This window comes from Cucumis melo, chromosome 8 (genome assembly GCF_025177605.1).
Source record: "Cucumis melo cultivar AY chromosome 8, USDA_Cmelo_AY_1.0, whole genome shotgun sequence".
NCBI lineage: Eukaryota > Viridiplantae > Streptophyta > Magnoliopsida > Cucurbitales > Cucurbitaceae > Cucumis > Cucumis melo.
In genome coordinates this window covers 15,601,276-15,621,614 of record NC_066864.1, presented here as the reverse complement: position 1 = coordinate 15,621,614, position 20,339 = coordinate 15,601,276, and the positions used below count along the sequence as shown (strand labels likewise).

General features: G+C 35.3%; 1 protein-coding gene across 1 annotated transcript; it reads left to right on the top strand.

Moving 5' to 3' along the window:
- Nucleotides 1–1,625: 1,625 nt before the first annotated feature.
- LOC103499539 (villin-2-like) lies at nt 1,626–20,118 on the top strand. Its single transcript, XM_008462555.3, has 23 exons — nt 1,626–1,867; nt 4,510–4,657; nt 4,855–4,954; nt 5,366–5,434; nt 6,224–6,460; nt 6,546–6,723; nt 6,967–7,099; nt 8,433–8,592; nt 8,684–8,834; nt 8,913–9,013; nt 9,118–9,276; nt 10,021–10,089; nt 10,159–10,227; nt 10,316–10,453; nt 11,389–11,517; nt 11,893–12,040; nt 12,194–12,204; nt 12,286–12,426; nt 12,493–12,618; nt 17,684–17,746; nt 18,165–18,417; nt 19,220–19,452; nt 19,537–20,118. The coding sequence occupies exons 2-23, from the start codon at nt 4,602–4,604 to the stop codon at nt 19,648–19,650; spliced, it is 2,838 nt and encodes a 945-aa protein (XP_008460777.1). The 5' UTR covers nt 1,626–1,867; nt 4,510–4,601; the 3' UTR covers nt 19,651–20,118.
- Nucleotides 20,119–20,339: the final 221 nt, after the last annotated feature.

Below are 20,339 nucleotides of genomic sequence, written 5' to 3'. Positions count from 1 at the left end.
GTTATATTTCAACAAATATAATTATCTTTTCCTTTAACATAATAATTATATATATATTTCCACGTATACATATAATTATCAAATCTCCAACAAACTTTCCACCCTACGGTTTAATTAAATAACGTCCATAATTATTTAATTAAATTCAACTTCAACAACACTAAAAATCCACAACTTTACTTAATCCTCTTAACCTACCATTTAATAAAAACTCAACAAACACCACGTGTCAAAACCTCTAATTAATTAAATATTCATCCAAGAAATATTTAATTAATTTTAATTCCCACATAAATCAAATAATTCTCATTAATTGGATTCAAAATAACGCCCAATAAATTAAATCTAGATAAACAAAATTAAGATAACTGACTCCAAAATTATCTAAATTTTTGGGGCGTTACACTAATAGACTCAAATTATTGTATATTAATGATATTACTCAATCACTAATATACTCGATCATTTCAACTTATATCCTAAGTCACTAATACACTTACATCTCTCTTCATTGATAAGGGTCTATCACCAATATACTTATTGATCTATTACTAATATTATTTTGTCACATATAGACTTTGATTTTAGTATAATACTATTCCATATACTTATTAGCTAATTATCACTGATAGACTCATATATTAGTTTATCGATGTTATCATTAACATTAGAGAAAATTGCGTTAAATAAAACTTCCTTTAGAAGCCTATCATTGATAGCCACAAAATATGAATTTATCTTTGATAGAATTATATCAATGATAGTCACAATTTAAGTCTATTAATGATAGATTCATATTTAATTTGATTTAAAAGTTTATTACTGATGACACAAATATAAGTATAATTGATAGAAGTCTATGAATGATAGTCACAAATATGAATTTATCATTAGTAGACTTAAAAAAGTCGAAAATTGCATGCCTCTAACATATTTGTGTGCCTTCATCTTTTCACCAACTTGTGCTACATTTATCTTTTATGAGGCAAAGAGAGGTTTACGACATCCTTTCCTGCGTTGGGAATATATATCTATTATACAATCAATATACCACATAAAATATAACATACATGTAATCAAAATCAAAATCAAAATCAAAATTTTGATTAACAAGTTATTTTATACTTGGTAAAGTATATTATTGATAAGAAATAAAGCAATTAAAGGTAGCATCAAAATCAAATATAAAGTTCTAAAACATAACAAAATTAATTGTAACAACCTATATTAGATTATCAAAATGGAAAGAAAAAACTATATATATTTATCATAATGGAAGCAAGCACATTCACCATCATCATTTTGCAAAAATAAGTAACATAATTAAAGTCATAATATCAAACATATATATAGATGCATGCTAATAGAGGAGTTGAGATAAAATTGTAATAAGAGAGAATTAGAATTAGAATTAGAATTAGAATATTTGTAAAGACCTTTTTTGTCCTACCAATTGCAATTCCCTTTTATTTTTGCATGAGAAAGATAGAAAAAAAGAGAGAAAACTAATCTTTACGAATATACCGTTCTATGGAGGAGGATGAGAGAACCAACAATTCAGGTGCCCACGTCACCCGTTTGTTTGCCTTAAATAACCACTCTCTCTCCCAATTTTTCTCCACTTTCTCTCTCTTCATCATCATCTTCATCATCCCTTTCCTTCTCCTTCTTCTTCTCCTTCATAATTCATTCACAACCCATTTCCCCTTTCTGTACTTCTTCAATCTCCCATTTCCTTTTAACCTTCATTCAAACAAAAACGTTGGACCCACAAACTTCTCTCCACAAATTTAGCTTTATTTCTCTCACTTTTCTTCCTTTTCCTCTTGTCTTTTGCCTGGGATTCAGAACAGTTCAGAGATCTCAGGTATTTCGATTAATTTCTTTGCTCCCTTTTCTCGATCGTTTCCGTTTCCCTTTGGCCTATCTTCCTAATTTCATACTCTTCTTTCGTTTTATTCTTTTCTCGATTAACACTTTTTCTTTTTCTTGGTTGTACTGATTGTTACTGTTTCCAATTGGAATAATGGTTTATGGAGCTTTAATCTTACGTATTTATGTGATGGGTTCTTTTTGTTTATATTTAGAACCCTTTTGGAATAAATCTGAATGTTGTATTTCGTTCCCCTTTTGTGTTTTGATGCCCTCCTTCAGTTTGGGATATTGCTGTCTGTCTGTCTGTCTGTCTGTCATCTTTGTTCCCCTTTACTTACTCTGTAATGTGTTAACGATATTTTTGTTTGAAATGGTACAACACGGTTGGGAATTGATCGCATGATGCTCATCCATCATTTACCTTTTATGGTATGTAATACTTTGTGTCGTTGGTTGTGTAAAGTCTTTAATATTGGAAAATGAAAACTTATACACTCTGCTCTTGAGGTAACTTAAAGGTTTTTCCCCTTCCTCTGTCAACAACGGAACTCCACATGACTATGCCATTGAAGCTCACCACCTTTGAGGATTTTGTGGAGCACTCATCGTTCTTCTTAGACAGCATGCAATTTGTTCCTGAGACATATTGCTCTCCTTGATGATGGGGGATTTTACAGACATGACCAAGCTTGGGACATGCCTCTATTGAGAATCCCACCTTCAAAATTCAAGGGACCTTATACTCCTAATAAGATAGATGGATTCTCATTTGCCAATTGGTTTTGAGATGGAACTCCATGTCTTCTAATAAGATACTGATTGCAAACAGTGAACGCAAAAGAGATACCATCTTGAGGGAACATGTTGAGAATCTTACATTGGAAAGATCAAGTGACCTCATGCTCTTTATAAGATAGATGGGCCACTCTTCTATCAAGTGGTTTTGAAATGGAACCCCATGTTATCAAATAGCCTCTAATGCCAATTGTTAGGACAAGGGGCCTCTTCACAGTTTCTTTATGAAATGATATTGTCCATTTTGGTAGAAGACCTGATGAATCTGTCTTTTGTTTCACCAAAATTTCCTCGTCCAAAGGAGATATTTTCTATCATTTATGTATTTGTGATAGTCCTCATGTGTTGCCAATGTGAGACTTTGCATTTCCAACAAGCCTCAAATAGTTATTGACCCATCTAGCTTTTGTCGAGGTCATCTCTTTTCTTTTTGGAGCACATCCCCTATCTAATAGAGTTCAACCATAGATCTCTACATGACTGTTATTGAGCTTCATTAGCTCTTTTTCCAACACACATGGATTCTACGAATATGACTAGGTTTAGATCATGACTTTGATAGCATTAGTTAGGACGTGCCTCTCTGAAAATGGTATGATATTTGTCCACTTTAGGCATAAGCCCTCGTACCTTAACTTTTGATTTAACCCAAAAGGCCACATACCAATAACTATTTTTTCCCCTTAATTATGTACCCATGATCTTGCTTTGTTTGACCAATTTAGGATTTTTTGCATTCCTAATGATGGAGATATTGAATTTATTTCAATTCTACCGGGGAAAAGTGATGTAGCTTATTAGGTATGGTAGTGGTCAATGAATTCAAATATAGATGGCATAGCAATTGTTACAGCTGCATTCTGTTAGTTGCTTTTGACATTCATTTTAGCTTACTGGGATGCTTGTTTATGTGTGTGTTTTTTTCCTCAAGAATATTGTTTTTATTTCTTGTTTAGTGATTATTGTCAATCTCTTGAAGCAATCATGGTTTTTGCAACTTTTTGTCAATATATCAGAAAACATTTTGTAAACAGTGGCACGGAGTAACTTGATTAATTATGTGTACTTTATGATATTAGTATAATCCAGCTGCAGTTCAGTATAGTTGCCTTTGATATCTCCTCAAATAAGTATGTGTGCCCTCCTAGCAAACAATATGCACGTTGCAATTTGGAAAAACATATTCAAAACGAAGAATCTTTTTATTTGTTTAAAATATGGGCAAAGGAAAATTTCACTTTCTTTCCAGTTGTTTGCTGGGTAACTTTGCTACTTTTCGTTTTATTTCTTTTCTGTGTTAGTCGGAAGTAAATTGTTTCTCCCTGTTCCATTGCCAAATTGTGTGATGAATCCATGAAACACATGTTTTTATCTTTTTTGAAGTTATTAATGCTTAATAGAAATGCAATTTGATTTGGATTTTTGGAATTTTCTTATGGGGCACTTTCAAAAATAGCAAAAAAATTTATGATAATAGGGACAATGTCACTACATTTTTTAAATTGCAAAAGTAACAAATTTAAAAGTGGATAGTCCTCTGATAGCCGTCTTATATCATTAATTACTTGTCATATTTGTCATATTCGCAATATGCAAAAAGAAGAGGTGCTATGAGCCGTTTTTTTCTAAATCTTTTTATCATCTGATGCAATTTTCCTTTTCGTTATCTCCATTTTATTGTTTACTCATCACCACCAAAGGTACCCTATTGTGCATTAACAAGATGGAAGTTAATGATAGTAGGTCTTGCAGTCATCTGAATTGCATTTCATTGTCAAGGTCTAAATTTTTTGTTTTTTGTTATAAATTTATCCTGAGTTCTTACTTTCTCTCATGCAGGGTTCGTGGCATTTTTGGATGATAGATAAACGTGTTTAAGAGTATAATTAAATCTGTGTTACTATACCGACTTACAAGGAAGAAACTAAAACATGTCTGGGCCCACAAAAGTTATGGATCCTGCTTTTCTAGGAGTAGGGCAAAGGGTGTATCCTTTGTTCATTAAACATTGTTTCTCCTCACCCTTGTTTTTCTTTTTGTAATAAGAGAATTGACGTTAGTTGTTATCTAACATATTAAGATCATGCTACTGAATTATTTATTTTCTTTGTTTAGACTTTCTTCTTTTTTGCAATATTAAACATGCTGATTGTAGTTTTACATGTTGAACTTAACATCTTTTAGTGGCACTGAAATTTGGCGAATTGAGAATTTTCTGCCTGTTCCATTGCCAAAGTCCGATTTTGGAAAATTCTATATGGGGGATAGCTACATAATATTGCAGGTTTCTTTCAACTTATTAGTACTGCTTTAATATCTAGAAGTGTTTTATTTCATTTCATAAATTGGCAATGATAATTTAACTCAATTTCCATGATTAATCTTTTTCATTTCACGAGAGAAAAAAAAAAATGCTAAAGTTATACCCACCTTGACAACTGACACTCATTTTTGAGTCTTAATTCGTGTAAGTTTTGTGAGATGTTTGAAGCAGATAAAAGTACGAGTTCTTTGGTTATTTTTCTTCTTTGGTTGTCTTAGTTTTTTCTTCTTTGAGAAAGAACAAGTCACTCATGCTAACAACTGACTGATAAAATATAGATATGGAAGGTGGCTTTTGAGTATTCTTTTGCAATTACTTTGTTAAAATCATCTCTTATATGTACTCGATTTTAACAAGTATTTCCTATTGCAGACATCACAAAACAAAAGTGGCTCTTTCTTGTTTGATATACACTTCTGGATTGGAAGAGATACAAGTCAGGTGTTCTTTCTCATCTTGTATCCTGCTGTCTTTCTCTCTTTGCTTTATAGAAAAGTTTTCACATCATGGCCACCGTTCTGCGATATTGCTCTTCTAGCATGTAGGTCTGTGTTGACTATTCTAAAAAATTTCTGAGATGTCACGTGCTCAATATGGCTGTCACAGACTGTTTACTTAATGTTATTTGTTTAACAACACCTTTCAAATCTTGAAAGTTATTCACCAACGTTTATTGGAAATTGGAAAATCTATTATATTTCTGCTTGGATCTAAAGAAAATATAAACACAATTTTCTTTAACTTTGTGAAAATTTTAAATACCACTATTAGCATACTCAAAATTCATAATTATGAATTTTTTCCAGGAAAGTCAATTGGACACCCTTTTTCTGCTTGCTTGGCCTCTGTGCCTGAATCTGAAAGAATCTAAAATAAAAAATTCTTTTATTTTCTGAGAATAAAATTTTTTACCGTGAAACACCAATTGACCCAAAAGCTTAAGCTAGTGGGCGAAGGTAAATTTAGTTATATATCATTAACATGACAATACTCATCTGTAATTAAGATTTTTTCCCCATGAATATTGGATGAAACTTTTGTGCTCACTTGATCACATTGGGAGGACTTAACCCCCCACTTTGATGATGTTTTGGATGTAATTGAAAAATAAAATAACTTGATCTTTGTTGTATTTTCCAGGCAGCCAAAAATTTTGCTTTGCATTTTCTTATCCATTTTCTTCTTTTTTTTCTTAAATTAATTCCTAAATTTCTGGACCTTTTGATCTAGGACGAGGCTGGGACTGCCGCAATAAAATCTGTAGAGTTAGATGCATCTCTTGGAGGCCGTGCAGTGCAGCATAGAGAACTTCAAGGCCATGAATCAGACAAATTTTTATCATACTTTAAACCTTGCATCATTCCACTTGAAGGAGGTGTTGCATCTGGATTTAAAAAAGTTGAGGAGGAAGAATTTGAAACACGATTATATACCTGCAAAGGAAAACGAGTTGTTAGAATGAAACAGGCACAGGATCCTATCCATATGAACTCCCGTATATTTTGGAATTTATTATTTCTCTAGGGTAAAAGTATTCATTTTGATAATGCAGGTTCCTTTTGCTCGGTCTTCTCTTAATCATGATGATGTGTTCATCTTAGACACTGAAAACAAGATATATCAGTTCAATGGTGCTAATTCCAATATCCAAGAGAGAGCCAAGGCTTTAGAGGTTGTTCAATTTTTGAAGGAAAAGTATCACCAGGGAGTGTGTGATGTTGCTGTAGTGGGTATGCAGAAATGCTTCTAGTTTTTCACTCTTCTACCTTTCCCCTTTTAATAAAAAACACAGCTTCTTTGAAAGTGAAAGAGTGGCTAGAAAAAAAGAAAAGAAAAAAAATCAAAGGAGTGATGGTAGAAAAGAGGATTTTAGTTCTTCACGAGGCCAAGTTACTAGTTTTCTTAAGTTCCTCACTTATTTTTGTTAGTTACTCCCTAGTTTCTTAATTGGGCAATTTTGTTTGCTTTTGTAGATGATGGGAAGTTAGATACAGAGTCGGACTCTGGGGAGTTCTGGGTCCTCTTTGGTGGTTTTGCACCTATCGGAAAGAAGGTTAGCACTGAAGATGATGTGATTGCAGAAGCCATGCCTGCTAAACTTTATAGGTATCCGTCGATTTCTCACCCTCACCAAATGAGAATCAAGAAATTTATTTGACTTAGCATTTACTTTGTGCATCTTGAAATGAAAGCTTTACTTTTCTTTTCTTCTTTTTTCTAAATATAAAAACTTTCATTAAGTAATTGAAATGTTACAAATAGCACCCCTCAGGTGAAGGAAAAGCAATGAGTTAGGGTTGAACATTAAGTATATATGCTTGCAAAAATAAGCAAATATAAATCTTTCTTTTGTATCTTCTCATATTCTCAATGGTAGTATCTTACTTCTTTGGATTTGAAAATGTACTTGCCTATTTTTGTTTTACTCTTGCTGTTTAGTGCACAAACTTAATTTAAATGGAACTATTCTTTTTAGCAAGTAATAATTGACGTGTAGTTGTTATCTAGCTGTGCCTTCAAGTAATTTTTAGTACATTCATGAATTTGCTTTCCCTTTTCTTTTTGCAGCTAGTAATAGTTCATGGAATCTTTTAATGTTAGACACATAACAGTTTTTTCATCAGTTTCTCAGTCGGCGTGTTTTATGCTTTTGGGGACATAAATTAATTACTGTAGACATCAATAAACCTGTTATGATCCAAAATTTCCTTCAATTTTATCTTGTGTATCTAACTTTTCTCATTATTTTTTAAGGGGCATTTTCAAATATAGCAAAATGAACCAAAAAATATAGCGAAATTTCATATTCTATCAACGATAGATACTAATTGACACTCGTAGTCAATGTCTGTCTGCGATATTGAGAGAAACCGATAGAAGTCTATCAACGATAGAATATGAAATTTTTCTATATTTTATAAATATTTCAGTAGTTTTGTCATTTATAATAATTTCCCCTTTTTAGTCTCAATTTTGTACATTAGTTTAGTGGGATTATATTGATATGGATAGCCTCTAAATTTCTTTGGGTGACTGTTTAACATTTTAGAAACTATACACAAGATGGATTTATGTAATGCACCAAACACTTTTAAGGATGATCTATTACATCACATGTGGTGTTGGGGTTATTCTATCTACAAAGTCTTAGAGGAAGTAGAGCAGCACCGCTGAGTTGAACTCATTTAGGCAAAGAATGATCTTTCTATTCTTAAATTAACAGAACCAACTCGTTGTATATATTGCTGTCTTCCTTCAGACCAGATTTTATTGAATCATACCATGTGTGAAAATCTTATTATACATTTATAGATTAATATTTGATTTAATTTAAGAACGCTTTTCTATGTTTTCAGGATTGGTATGATCCTTGTATTATTATCTTTTAGCAGAAAAACAAACTCGACACACTACTCATTTGTTTTCTGGATGCATGCAGCATAGCTGATGGTGAAGTGTCAATCATTGAAGGCGAACTATCCAAATCATTATTAGAAAATAACAAATGCTATCTTCTGGATTGTGGTTCTGAGGTATTTGTTTGGGTTGGACGGATAACCCAGGTGGAGGAAAGAAAAACGGCCATCCAGGTTGCTGAGGTAATAGAGTTGCAGTTTTGCAGCCAAAGTAGTATGTTCCACTAAATCCGTAGTTAAATGTATCTGTTCTTCACTACCTGTACTTTTCTAGGAATTTGTTGCTAGTCAAAATAGGCCAAGATCAACACATATAACGCGACTTATTCAAGGTTATGAGACACATTCTTTCAAATCCAACTTTGGATCCTGGCCAGCAGGATCTGCAGCTTCTGGAGCTGAGGAAGGAAGAGGAAAGGTAGCAGGTATGTTTCTGTGACTTAAAGTAGATTTAAAGCACTTCCTGCTCAATTTGTTGATTCTGGTATTCAAATTTCTGCCAGCTTTATTGAAGCAACAAGGTGTGGGTATCAAGGGGATGTCAAAAAATACACAAGCAAATGAGGAAGTACCTCCATTGCTGGAGGGAGGTGGAAAATTGGAGGTTTTGTCAAAGATTACTTTTTCGCGTTAATTTTGAAGATAACTTTTTTTTGGTAATTACTTGTTTGTTTTGTGCTAAGAAATTGGACACTATTCATTTTGTAGGTTTGGTGCATCAACGAGGACACCAAGACTCCAGTGCCCTCAGAAGATGTTGGTAAATTTTATAGTGGAGACAGCTACATTGTTCTTTATGCTTACCACTCAGGAGAGAGGAAGGAAGACTATATTTTGTATACTTGGTATGGAAAGGATAGCATTGAGGTAAGCTAAAATATGTTGCTTTGGGTGTTAAATGGAACTCCATAACTTGGAGTCGTGCATTTGAAATAATTAGCATTAGAACAAAATGGAACCAAGAAACATCCTGGCATAAATAATCCATTTGATCTGCAGTCTTTGTGTGCTCATGGCAGTGGATAGTCAAAAGTCTATCTGTCTTTGAAGTTGACACAAGTTTTCTTGTGCCACCTGCCCACAAAGTAGTTATTATTTAAGGGAAATGTGGAGAGTTACTTTTGGAGGAGAGCAAGAAGGCGTTAGTATGTTAAATTGACAGAAGAGCTTAAGCCCAGGTCTTCCTTCTGGATATGAGAATTTCTTCCACTTTTGAGCTTTCTAAGGATCTATTTGAGAATAGGACTCTTGGTCACTAGTAGTTATCATTAATAAATAAACATGGACTGGGTGCACCACTTACTAAAGTGTAAGGTTTAGTCTAAAATACACTGCTTATTTAAGGTTGTAGGCTTGATTAATGAAATTGAACGATTAATATTAAAGTTGACTCACTCGCCCATGTTGGAGAGTACAGATTGAACTTGTCCCATCTTCTATTTGTTTAGTTAGTTCAAAGTTTGTGCAAATGTATTTATTGAGGACTGTCATTATTTTCTTTATGCATATTATAACTTTTAAGTTAAATGTTTGGCCACACTTTTGTTTTGCTGGTAAAAGAAAAAAAGGTTTGGCCGTACTCATCATTGGCTCACACATTGTCCAATGTAGGAGGACCAAATGACTGCTGATCGCATTGCAAGTTCAATGTCAAACTCTCTCAAGGGGAAGCCAGTTCAGGTATTGAATCAATTTGTTAGATCAGGATTATGTTATCATTATTGACATGTTATATTGGTACTTCCGTAGGGTCGCATTTTTCAGGGTAAAGAACCGCCACAGTTTGTTGCACTTTTCCAGCCTATGGTGGTCCTCAAGGTATAAGAATCCTGCTCTTTGAGTTATGGTTTCTAACACAAAAATTGGAGGCAAGCACTTCTCCTTTTTGACTGAATACTTTCTTCAGGGTGGTGTGAGTGCTGGTTACAAGAAATTTATAGCAGACAAAGATTTGGCGGATGAAACATATAGTGTAGATAATGTTGCTCTCATCAAGGTTTCTGGAACTTCTGTCCACAACAATAAAGCAGTGCAAGTTGATGCTGTATGTGCAGAATAAACTTCTCCTATTTCTATTTGTTTGTGGCAGTCTACATTTTATGGATATTATTTTATAGAAATGCCTTATCTTATATAAGTTGCATTAGAGCATACCTTCATACCTTCTTTGTATGTATACAAATCAACCAATGTAGAGAAGTAAAGAGAGAACAGAAGTATCTAAGGGAAACTTTCAGGGAAATGTTCGGGCTAAAGAAAAGGTTGTAGCATTGTCTCGTTTTAGATTGGACTCTTATTGAACCAAGCAGAATAAATAATTGCTTGGTTCTGGAACACCTTATCCAGACCGCAGAAAGTTATTTCATGGTTTTATGAAGTGATTATTAAACACTGTTTTCTGAGTTTTATGCATGGAGCGATATGCAGGAGATATCATATATGAGGGTTTTCAAAAGAATGCTTAGCCATGTTTTCACCCCATTAATAGTTTCTTTGGGCTTAGAATTCTGTCACATTGAACATCTCCTTATTATCTTTAGGCTTTGATTCTGAAAGGGGATGCACCACATATGTGATCAAGTACGTATTTGAGATTGATAACTTAGAGTATTCCTCTCAGTTCAACTCTTTTCCTGAGCGTTTAGTTTGAATAATTAGGCTCTAGAACCTTGAAGATCGTGATCACTATTCTTTTATCCACTCTGTTTTGTATGAATATGTAGATATGAACAAATCTAGTTATGGTGGAAATTTCTTGACCACTTTGTTCTCTTTGGAAGTGGATGCAATTCTTAATTGGCATAAATGATTCTACTTATTTAGTTAAAAGTCAATTTTTTAGGATAGAAATTTCTTAACCACTTTTTTCTTTTGGAATTGGATTCAATTCTTAGTTGGCATAAATTATTCTACTTCTATAGTTAAAAGCCATTCTTTATGTTACATGGGGACAGTTTCATAAGCTTTGTTCTTGATCAGGTGGCAACATCATTGGACTCTAGCCATTCTTTTGTCCTGCAATCTGGATCCTCTTTGTTTACATGGCATGGAAATCAATGTGCCTTTGAGCTGCAGCAATCAGCGGCAAAAGTTGCCGAGTTTTTAAAGGTTTGCTACTCAGCATTGCCTTCTTCCTTTTCTTTACATTCCCACTCTATAAATACGGGGTTAGTAACAAATGTATCTGATTTTTGTTGAATATATGCCTCAACACTAACTTCATGTCAAGGGAGGAGCACAGAGAGTAATGTTTCATTGGTTTTCTTAGGCTTTTTCTTAGGAATAATTTAAATATTAAAGATTCAGGGTTAACATGGAATGGCTTCTATCTTAAATCGAACTTTTAGAATATAATGGAAATAACTGTGAATTGCACATTGGTTCTGTTTCTTGTTTACGACCATGCTGTATGGGCATTCTTGTAGACATGAATTCTGTAAACTTGGCACTAACAGCAGTATATCCTTCCTATTTACTATCTAGCCTGGAGTTACTTTAAAACATGCTAAAGAAGGAACAGAAAGTTCAGCTTTCTGGTCTGCTCTTGGGGGAAAACAAAATTATGTCAGCAAAAAAGCAGCTCCAGATATTGTCAGAGATCCCCACCTATACACAATTTCATCGAATAAAGGTGGCAGTTCTTTATAAATATATTCTGAATTTAATAATTTCTCTCTTGTAACGACCACATGTTGTTTTACCTTATCTAATTAGTTGTTATGTTGAGTCCTATTCCCTTTTACTGATCATTGTGGTCCAATCCCCATGCCTTTGGATATTTCAGGACGTTTTCAGGTGAGCTTCTGACCACTTTATTTTTCATTTTGGATGCTTTATTATGCATGTATAGTTATTCTTGTTCCCCATATTTTGAAGGTAGAGGAGGTTTATAACTTTTCTCAAGACGATCTCTTGACAGAGGACATCTTGATTCTTGATACACATGCTGAAGTGTTCATATGGATTGGCCAGATGGTAGACACCAAAGAAAAGCAAAAGGCCTTCCAAATCGGGCAGGTACTCTTATTTCAGAACATCTCAAAATACTCTTTTACTATTGTCATTGACAAACTGCTTTTGCAGAGTTACATAGAAATGGCTGCATCTCTGGAGGGTTTGTCCCCAAAAGTACCACTATACAAAGTTAATGAGGGGACTGAACCAAGCTTCTTCACGACATACTTTTTGTGGGATAATACTAAAGCTATCGTATGTGCTGCCATTTTCCTTTTTGTTTGTCAATATACATTCTTCTTATTTCATCTAACAATTCGTAAAAGAATTTCTTCAATTGAAAACTTGGTTAGATGCTTCTCTTGCCACTCCTTTCTTCATTTATATTTGACATGAAAAAAGAAAAAAGAATCTTTGCCTTGATATTGTCAAGGGAAAATTGAAATGTGATAAATATATTCTTTAAAGGAAACAGTTGAATTCAAATGGTCAAATATGGCAGTCTTTGTTTCTTTTCTTTTTTCTTTTTGGGAAGGAGCAGCTTCAGTCCTACAAGAAGAGTTATGAGCACAGCTGAGATTTGGACGCATGCTCTGTTTCTAAGAAAGAAACGAAAAAGGTCTAAACCCATACGAAAATGGAGATCATATTAGGGATCTCTTGGATTCAAATGGTCAAACCAAAGTAAAGGAAAGGTTATACCATGGTTGATGGAGCCAATTTGTACGCATTTGGACTAAAAACTTTATAAAAATGAGTTGAATAATAACGAAGGTAAATGCAAGGGCATTAAAAGAAAAATAAGCACCTAACAAACGAATTCATAATGGTACAAGGAGTCCATGGTCCAACCTAACTTATTATTATTATTTCTTAACAAGAAAAAACTTCTGTAATAAAAAAAATATAAAAATGAGTAAAATTAATAATTAAGTTGTTTAGGTTTTCAAACTAAGTTATATATCTTATTATTAGTGTTCATAATCATATATTTAAGTCTAATAGATGATAATTTGTTTGTGTATGTAGAAAAATATTAGAGATATCCATTAATTCTTAATATCGATGTCGAACCCTTCGATTTAATCAACTGGTATTTCAATCCTTGAATGTATATAAGGACACCCATCGTCCATCAGTATAGGAGAAGGAGCAAGAATGTATTTGAGGGTAAAAGTTAGTTATGCAGGTGAGGGGACCACGAGAGAGGTTGAAGGGTATTTTGGGAAAGGAAAGGGTAGTATAAGTAGTTGAGGTTGTATTTCCATTTTCTTTAGCTTGGAGTTAGTATCTGACTCTCACAGTGAGAGGAGTTGTAGTCTTGAGGCTCTTTCTTCATTCAATAATACTTGTTTGTAAGGGGATACCGTACAAATTGGTATCAGAGCCTTCATCCCTGAGAGAATTGAACCAATAAGATGGCAAAGAAGTTTGAGGAGCGGATTGACACCATTGATAGGGAGATTGAGACTATCAAAGTAAGCATGCAGTGATTACCTCAAGTGGAAAAATCTTTGACAGGGCTGTCGGAACAACAACGGAGGCAATTCGAAGAGACTCAGAAAATGTTTGCGAGATTGTTTGTCGAATTGGTGTTAGGACGCAGAGGAGGATCATCGGTGGCGGGAGAGTTATTGTCGCAGTCCAAAATAGGGGAAGAAGGAACCTCAGAACGAATTGATGCCGCAGTGAAATTGGCCATCAAGGATAAGCTTGAGAAAGGGGAGACAGACCAGAGCAAGTTCAAGAATATGGAGATGCTAGTGTTCAAAGGGGAGAATCTGGATTTTTGGCTTTTCCAGGTTGTGAGGTTTTTTCAGATCCATAAATTCTATGAATTTGAAAAAACTCATTGTTGCTGTCATCAGTTTTGATGGAGTAGCCTGGGATTGGTATCAATCCAAAGAAGATAGGGAGCCTTTTGCGGATTGGAAGGATCTGAAAACGAGGTTATTGGCGCGCTTCTGGTCAACTCAAAAAGGATTAGTGTGTGGGCAATTTTTTGTAGATCATGCAGGAGACAACGGTGGAGGATTACGAAACTTATTCGATAAGCTGGTGGTTCTGTTAATGCAACTCTTGGATGAAGTTTTGGAGGAGACATTCTTGAAGGGGTTGGAACCTTTAGGGATGAGTTCGAACTTCTAGAGCCTAAACGACTGGCCCAAAAGATCGAGGGTCATGATTAGGTTGAAAAAAGAAATGGGCACGAAGACCCAAATGGAGTACTTCCTACGCTACGTGCGAAACAACAGAACCCTATGATCCTTTTCTGATAAGGAAGATTACACTATGCTCGGTGGGAGCAGGAGGAGCTGCGAATGACAAACCAAATCGTCGATTGCTGATGTGGAGTTCCAAACAAAAAGGGAGAAGGGGTTGTGTTTTTGCAACAATGAGAAGTTTTACCTAGGACATTGGTGCTGGCAAAAAACCATGAAGGAGCTGTGGTTATTCGTCATGCAGCCAAATGTGAATGAATTGGAGTTATTTTATGAGATGAGTGAGGAGGCAGCGACGGTGGATTGAAGTTGAGGATGCTGTTGAATTGTGCCTGAATTCTGTGATCAGTCTTCCAAATACAGGAACCCTGGAATTGAGAGGTACAGTTCAAGATCAAGCTGTGATAATTTTAATCGATTGTGTGACTACCCACAACTTTATTGCACAAAAGGTAGTAGAAGAAATGAGTTTAGCGTTGTTAGAAACGGCGAATTATGGGGTCATTATTGGCACCAAAACATCAGTAAGGGGTCGTGGAGTCTGCAAAGGAGTGGTATTAAATGTGGTGAACTGACCATTGTAGAAAGCTTCTTACCCATACCGCTGAACAGAGTCGATGTTGTGTTAGGAATGCAGTGGCTATTCAATCTTGGGGTGACGGATGTAGACTGGAAAGGGATGAACATGACCCTTATCAAATTGAGGAATGAGTGGGGACTATGGCGTACCACTTGATGTTGCCGGCATCCACCTCCATCCACCCGGTGTTTGACATATCGCAGGTGAAGAAATCCTTAGGAACTCATCAGGTGCTGCAAATCACACCACCATTGCTAACTGAAAATTTTGAATGGTTGATACGGCCGCAGGTGATCCTTGATGTGCACAATCAATCCTCCAAAGGAGGTCCAGAAGTGTTAGTTCGATTGGAGGGGCCTCCTACTCATGAGGCTACTTGAGAATTTATTGGCAACTTCACACAGCGGTTTCCATCCATCAGTATAGGAGAAGGGGCAAGAATGTAGTTGAGGGTGAAAGTTAGTTATGTATGAGAGCGAGGAACATAAATATTATGTAATGCAGGTGAGGGGACCACGAGAAAGGTTGAAGGGTATTTTGGGAGGAAAGGAAAGGGTAGTATAAGTAGCTAAGGTTGTACTTCCATTTTCTTTAGCTTGGAATTAGTGTCTTGACACTCACATTGAGAGGAGTTGTAGCCTTAGGTCTCTTTCTTCATTCAATAATACTCGTTTGTAAGGGGATACCTTACAGAGTAGTGGCAGCTTTTGGATGAATTGTGATCCAGACACGACAAGGTTAGAAAGTGGGTTCTTTCGTCTCTTCCCATTCAAGTCAGGTCTCCCTTTAGGTCATAATCCCAAGTGCTTTGAGACCCTGTGGCTAGCAAGATTTGGAAAAAGTTGGCGTCCTGTAACAGAAATTTCTTCTTTAAGGAGGTTGACTTACCTTTTAACGTTCTGTTTTGAATGGGATCCTGGGATCCCGCCCTATTTCTTGTCCCTTTTTAAAATCCTTGTTTCGATTAGTAAATCTTTGGAAATGTTTCTGAGAATTCCTGTTGAGCAGGGTAAAGGGCTCACTTAATTAAGTGTGAGACAGCGACAAATCTGGTTGACTTTGAAGGCTTAGGGTTTGGGGGAATGTGACAGCTCACATCAGGGCCTTATTGGCTAAATGGTTGTGGTTTCATCAGTCTAATTCCTTGTTGCATAAGTTCATTGTGCGCTAGTATGGGCCTCCCCTTTTAATGATCCTTGAGTGGAGTGAAAAACATTTCCTGAAACCCTTGGAGAGATTTTTTTTCTTTCACTTGATGTTCGCAACTCAGGTGGGGATGGAAGAAACTTTTTTCTGGTAAAATAAGTGGTTCGGGGATAGACTCATATACTTTTTCTTCCTCGCTTATATCATATCCTTGATGAGGAATAGTTTATTGTGTCAGTGTTGTCTCAACCTTGTCCTCCCTTTTCACTGGGTTTTAGTTGTACTTTATCTTATTGAGAAATGCTAGATGTCATAGATTTCCTATCGATGATTGGGAAGTTTTGTTGGAACCCTGAGGGGGTTTTTGTATGTGAGACCCTTGCTCTTTTGAAGGGTTCTTGTGTAAATCCATTTTCTTTGCCTTGTGAACCCTTCTCCCTTGAGTGAGAGGGCCTTTGCATTGTTGTGGATGGTGAAAATATTGAAGAAGGTAAAGTTTTTTGTTTGGCAGGTTTATCAAGTTAGAATTACTACCTTAGATTGGGTTTCAAGGAGTTCATAACTTGTTGGAGACTTGTGTTGCATTCTCTGCAGGAGGGCAGTAGGTGACTTGGATCATTTTCTTTGGTCATGTGATTCTGTGACCGTGATTATGTGTATGTAGTTTGGAGCCAATTTTATGTGTTTGGTTTCAATTTGGCTACAAATAGAGGCTGCAGAAATACAATTGAGGAGTTCCTTCTCGTAGATTGACTTGCTTCACCCTCCTTTCTGTGAGAACGGGAGGTTTTTGCCGCACGCTGACACTGTTGTTTAGGGGTTTGCTGAGAAAGCAACGCTAGAATTTTTAGAGGGTCTGAGAGGCCCCTAAATGAGGTGTGGTCATGTCTTAGGTTCAATGTCTCCTTGTGGATCTCTATGACTATAACCACTTTTTTTATTTGCCCATTAGGTTTTGGTATGTTAGATTGCGAGCTGTTTTGTATGTTGCCTCCCTTTCTGTGGGCTCTACAAGTGTATTTTTAGGTTTTTTAGTTTCTTTTTTGTCAGTAACTATAAACGTCATTGTGTCATAGCCTTAAATATGCACGCCGATACTAGATGCTCTGTCTGGAAGTTTCAAGAAATTTTTGTAAGTTTGTGTACGGTGTGGGAAGCATAAAGTCAAAATGATATGGGAATGTGTCGAGGAATTTGAAAATTTTCCATGCATTTATATTCTATTTTATATTACTTGTTTCGACGTTGGTGCTTTGCATTGATAATTTATCCAGTTATGTATGTCTTTTTTTTTCTTCTTCCTTTTTCATCCTCTTTGTCTCTTTACTTTTAGAATTTTAGTTAAACTTCGAAATATCTTCACCAAATGTAGGCTCAGGGTAACTCGTTCCAGAAGAAAGTTTCTCTATTGTTTGGAATTGGCCATGCTGCGGAGGTAAATGCTCAACTTTCTCAGACCATTTAGAATGTAATTGATGTATATATTATCTTTTTCCCCTTAAAAAGAGGTTCTGGCTGTCCTTCCAATTTGTACCATGTAGTCCAAATTCTCATGGAGGCTTTTTTGTATTTATTTTGTTTCTCTATATGAAGATCCATGCAAGAGCATAGAAAAACCTTTAGCATTATTAGGATTGTACTGCATTACGTGTCTGAGAATGATAAAATTATAGCAATTCTTTTCTTCTTTTGGTGAATAACAATCTCGTTTACTTCCTTTCCATGTACATCTTCTCTGCCTTGAAAGGACAACCTCTAGTTAACTCTGCAATTTTCTTTTGTTTTTTTGGCCAACCACGATTTTGCTACTTCTTTTCTGCATTGATCAATCTTTAAACATATTTCTATTGCAGGATAAAACTAATGCATCAAGTCAAGGAGGACCTAGGCAAAGAAGTGAAGCTTTAGCTGCTTTAAACTCCGCATTTAATTCATCGTCGGGGCCGAAAACTACTCCTACAAGGCCATCTGGCAGAAGTCAAGGAGGAGGATCACAAAGGGCAGCTGCTGTAGCTGCACTTTCTTCCGTTCTTACAGCAGAAAAGAAGCAAGGATCTGATTCTCCTTCTGCCCCACATAGTCGCAGTCCAACTTCAGATGATATGGGTAAGAGAGCTCCATTGGACTTATGGTCAGATATCTGTTTTCAAATGCACCTTTAAAATTCTGAATCGACATTTATAGACACTCAACTTGAGTTGGTCTCATTTCTTCTTCTTTCTGTAACTAAAATTACAGGAAAATTGCAAATACAGTAATCAGGCCTAACTATTAGTAAAAATATATAACACAATACAAAAGAATTTAGAAATATGGCAAAATTTAGATTCAGCTCTCAGATTCTGTAGAGGATAAAATCTATCATTAATAGAAGCCCATCAATAATAGAATCTGTTACTAATTGGAGTCTCATTTGAAGATTTTGCTACATTTGTAATTCTTTAAAAATGTTGTACACTTAATTATTAACCCTAAAAATGCTATCAATTACAGTTTTCCAAATTAATAGTATGTCGTTAGATACTGCTGGGAAGATTCTAATCTTCTATTGATCTTCACTATCCATATATAAAGCATTACTCTTCTGAAATCTCTATTTCACTGAATTCTATCGTGATACACAACTTTTTTCTCTCATTTGCTGCTGTGAAAGTGAAAACACATTTGATTTGGATTTTTCTTTCTTTTTTCTTTTTCAATTGTACCTGGCCTAATCACTAACTAGCTATGCACTCAAGAGTATAAGGAAGGATCAACTTCTTCCGAAAGTTAACCCTTTCTGTTGCAACAGACAAATGAAGATCAAATTATATTAAAGAAAAATAAATTATATTCTGCCTTGTGTTAACCACCGCCTCATAATGACAGATTCTTATATTCAACATTTTATAATATTGGATATTGGCAGGGAAAGGAGATGATGAAAGTTTCCAAACAGAAAAGGAGGATACTAAAGAAGACGAAGACAAGGAAACAGGAAATTTTTCCCCTTCATTTGAAAATGATGGAGGTGATTCGACGCCCAAGCAAGGTGGGGGCCAGGATTTTGATGCTGAAACTGTTAATAGCACATTCAGTTATGATCAATTAAAAGCAAGGTCTGATAATCCAGTGACTGGAATCGACTTCAAACGAAGAGAGGTTAGTGCGATGATGCAAATTTTTCTCTAAACGTTCCTCATTTATGATGGTTTTAGAGACAATTCAATGTCCCTGATTTGTCAGGCCTATCTTTCCACGGAAGAGTTCGAGACGGTATTTGGTATGACAAAAGAAACATTCTACAAGCTGCCCAAATGGAAGCAAGACATGCAGAAAAAGAAGGTTGATCTATTTTAGAGAATGAACTTATTGTGGTGCTTTGCAGTTAGCTCGTCTAAACTTCGACTTCCATATTCGAGAATCGGCGTTTTGCGAGTGGATGGGAATCATGACTGGTTTGCATTTTTTTCTAGAATTTGGTAGTGTTTCCATCAAGGAAAAGACCTTTGGTTATTTGATTGTCATTGTGATGCAGCCTAATGAGTTTTTTTTTTTTTTTCTCTTTTTGTTTGTTTAACAAACTTATTTTTTCTTTTCTCATCTTTATTTTTTTAGTTTCCTTGCCTGCGCATTGTGTCTCGTTTTCGAGACCAGTCTTGGCAGTTCAATTCTTTTATTGTTGGTATGTATTAATGGTGTTTTGTTTTGAGGTCGTTTGAGCTTTTTGATCTTTCATTTGGCAGAAAGAAATGAAAATGGTGTATATGAAAATGTATATGGATTGACTCAAAATATTAGGAAGAAATTACCTGCTTTTTCTGTTAATTTTATGTTTAGTTGAAGTTCGTTAGTAGTTTTAGATTGGTCTGAATTTTTGGTTGGTGGTTCTATGATTGTGGCTTAACTTGGTGAGGAACTGGAGGTGTGAAATGTAAAATGCTTGTGGTTTTAGGATGATGTAGAAAAAACTGTAGAACAAACATGAGTTTAATTTGTCTGCATCAATTTCTGTCCAGAAAAATCTCCAAGAAGTGGAAAACGTTTTC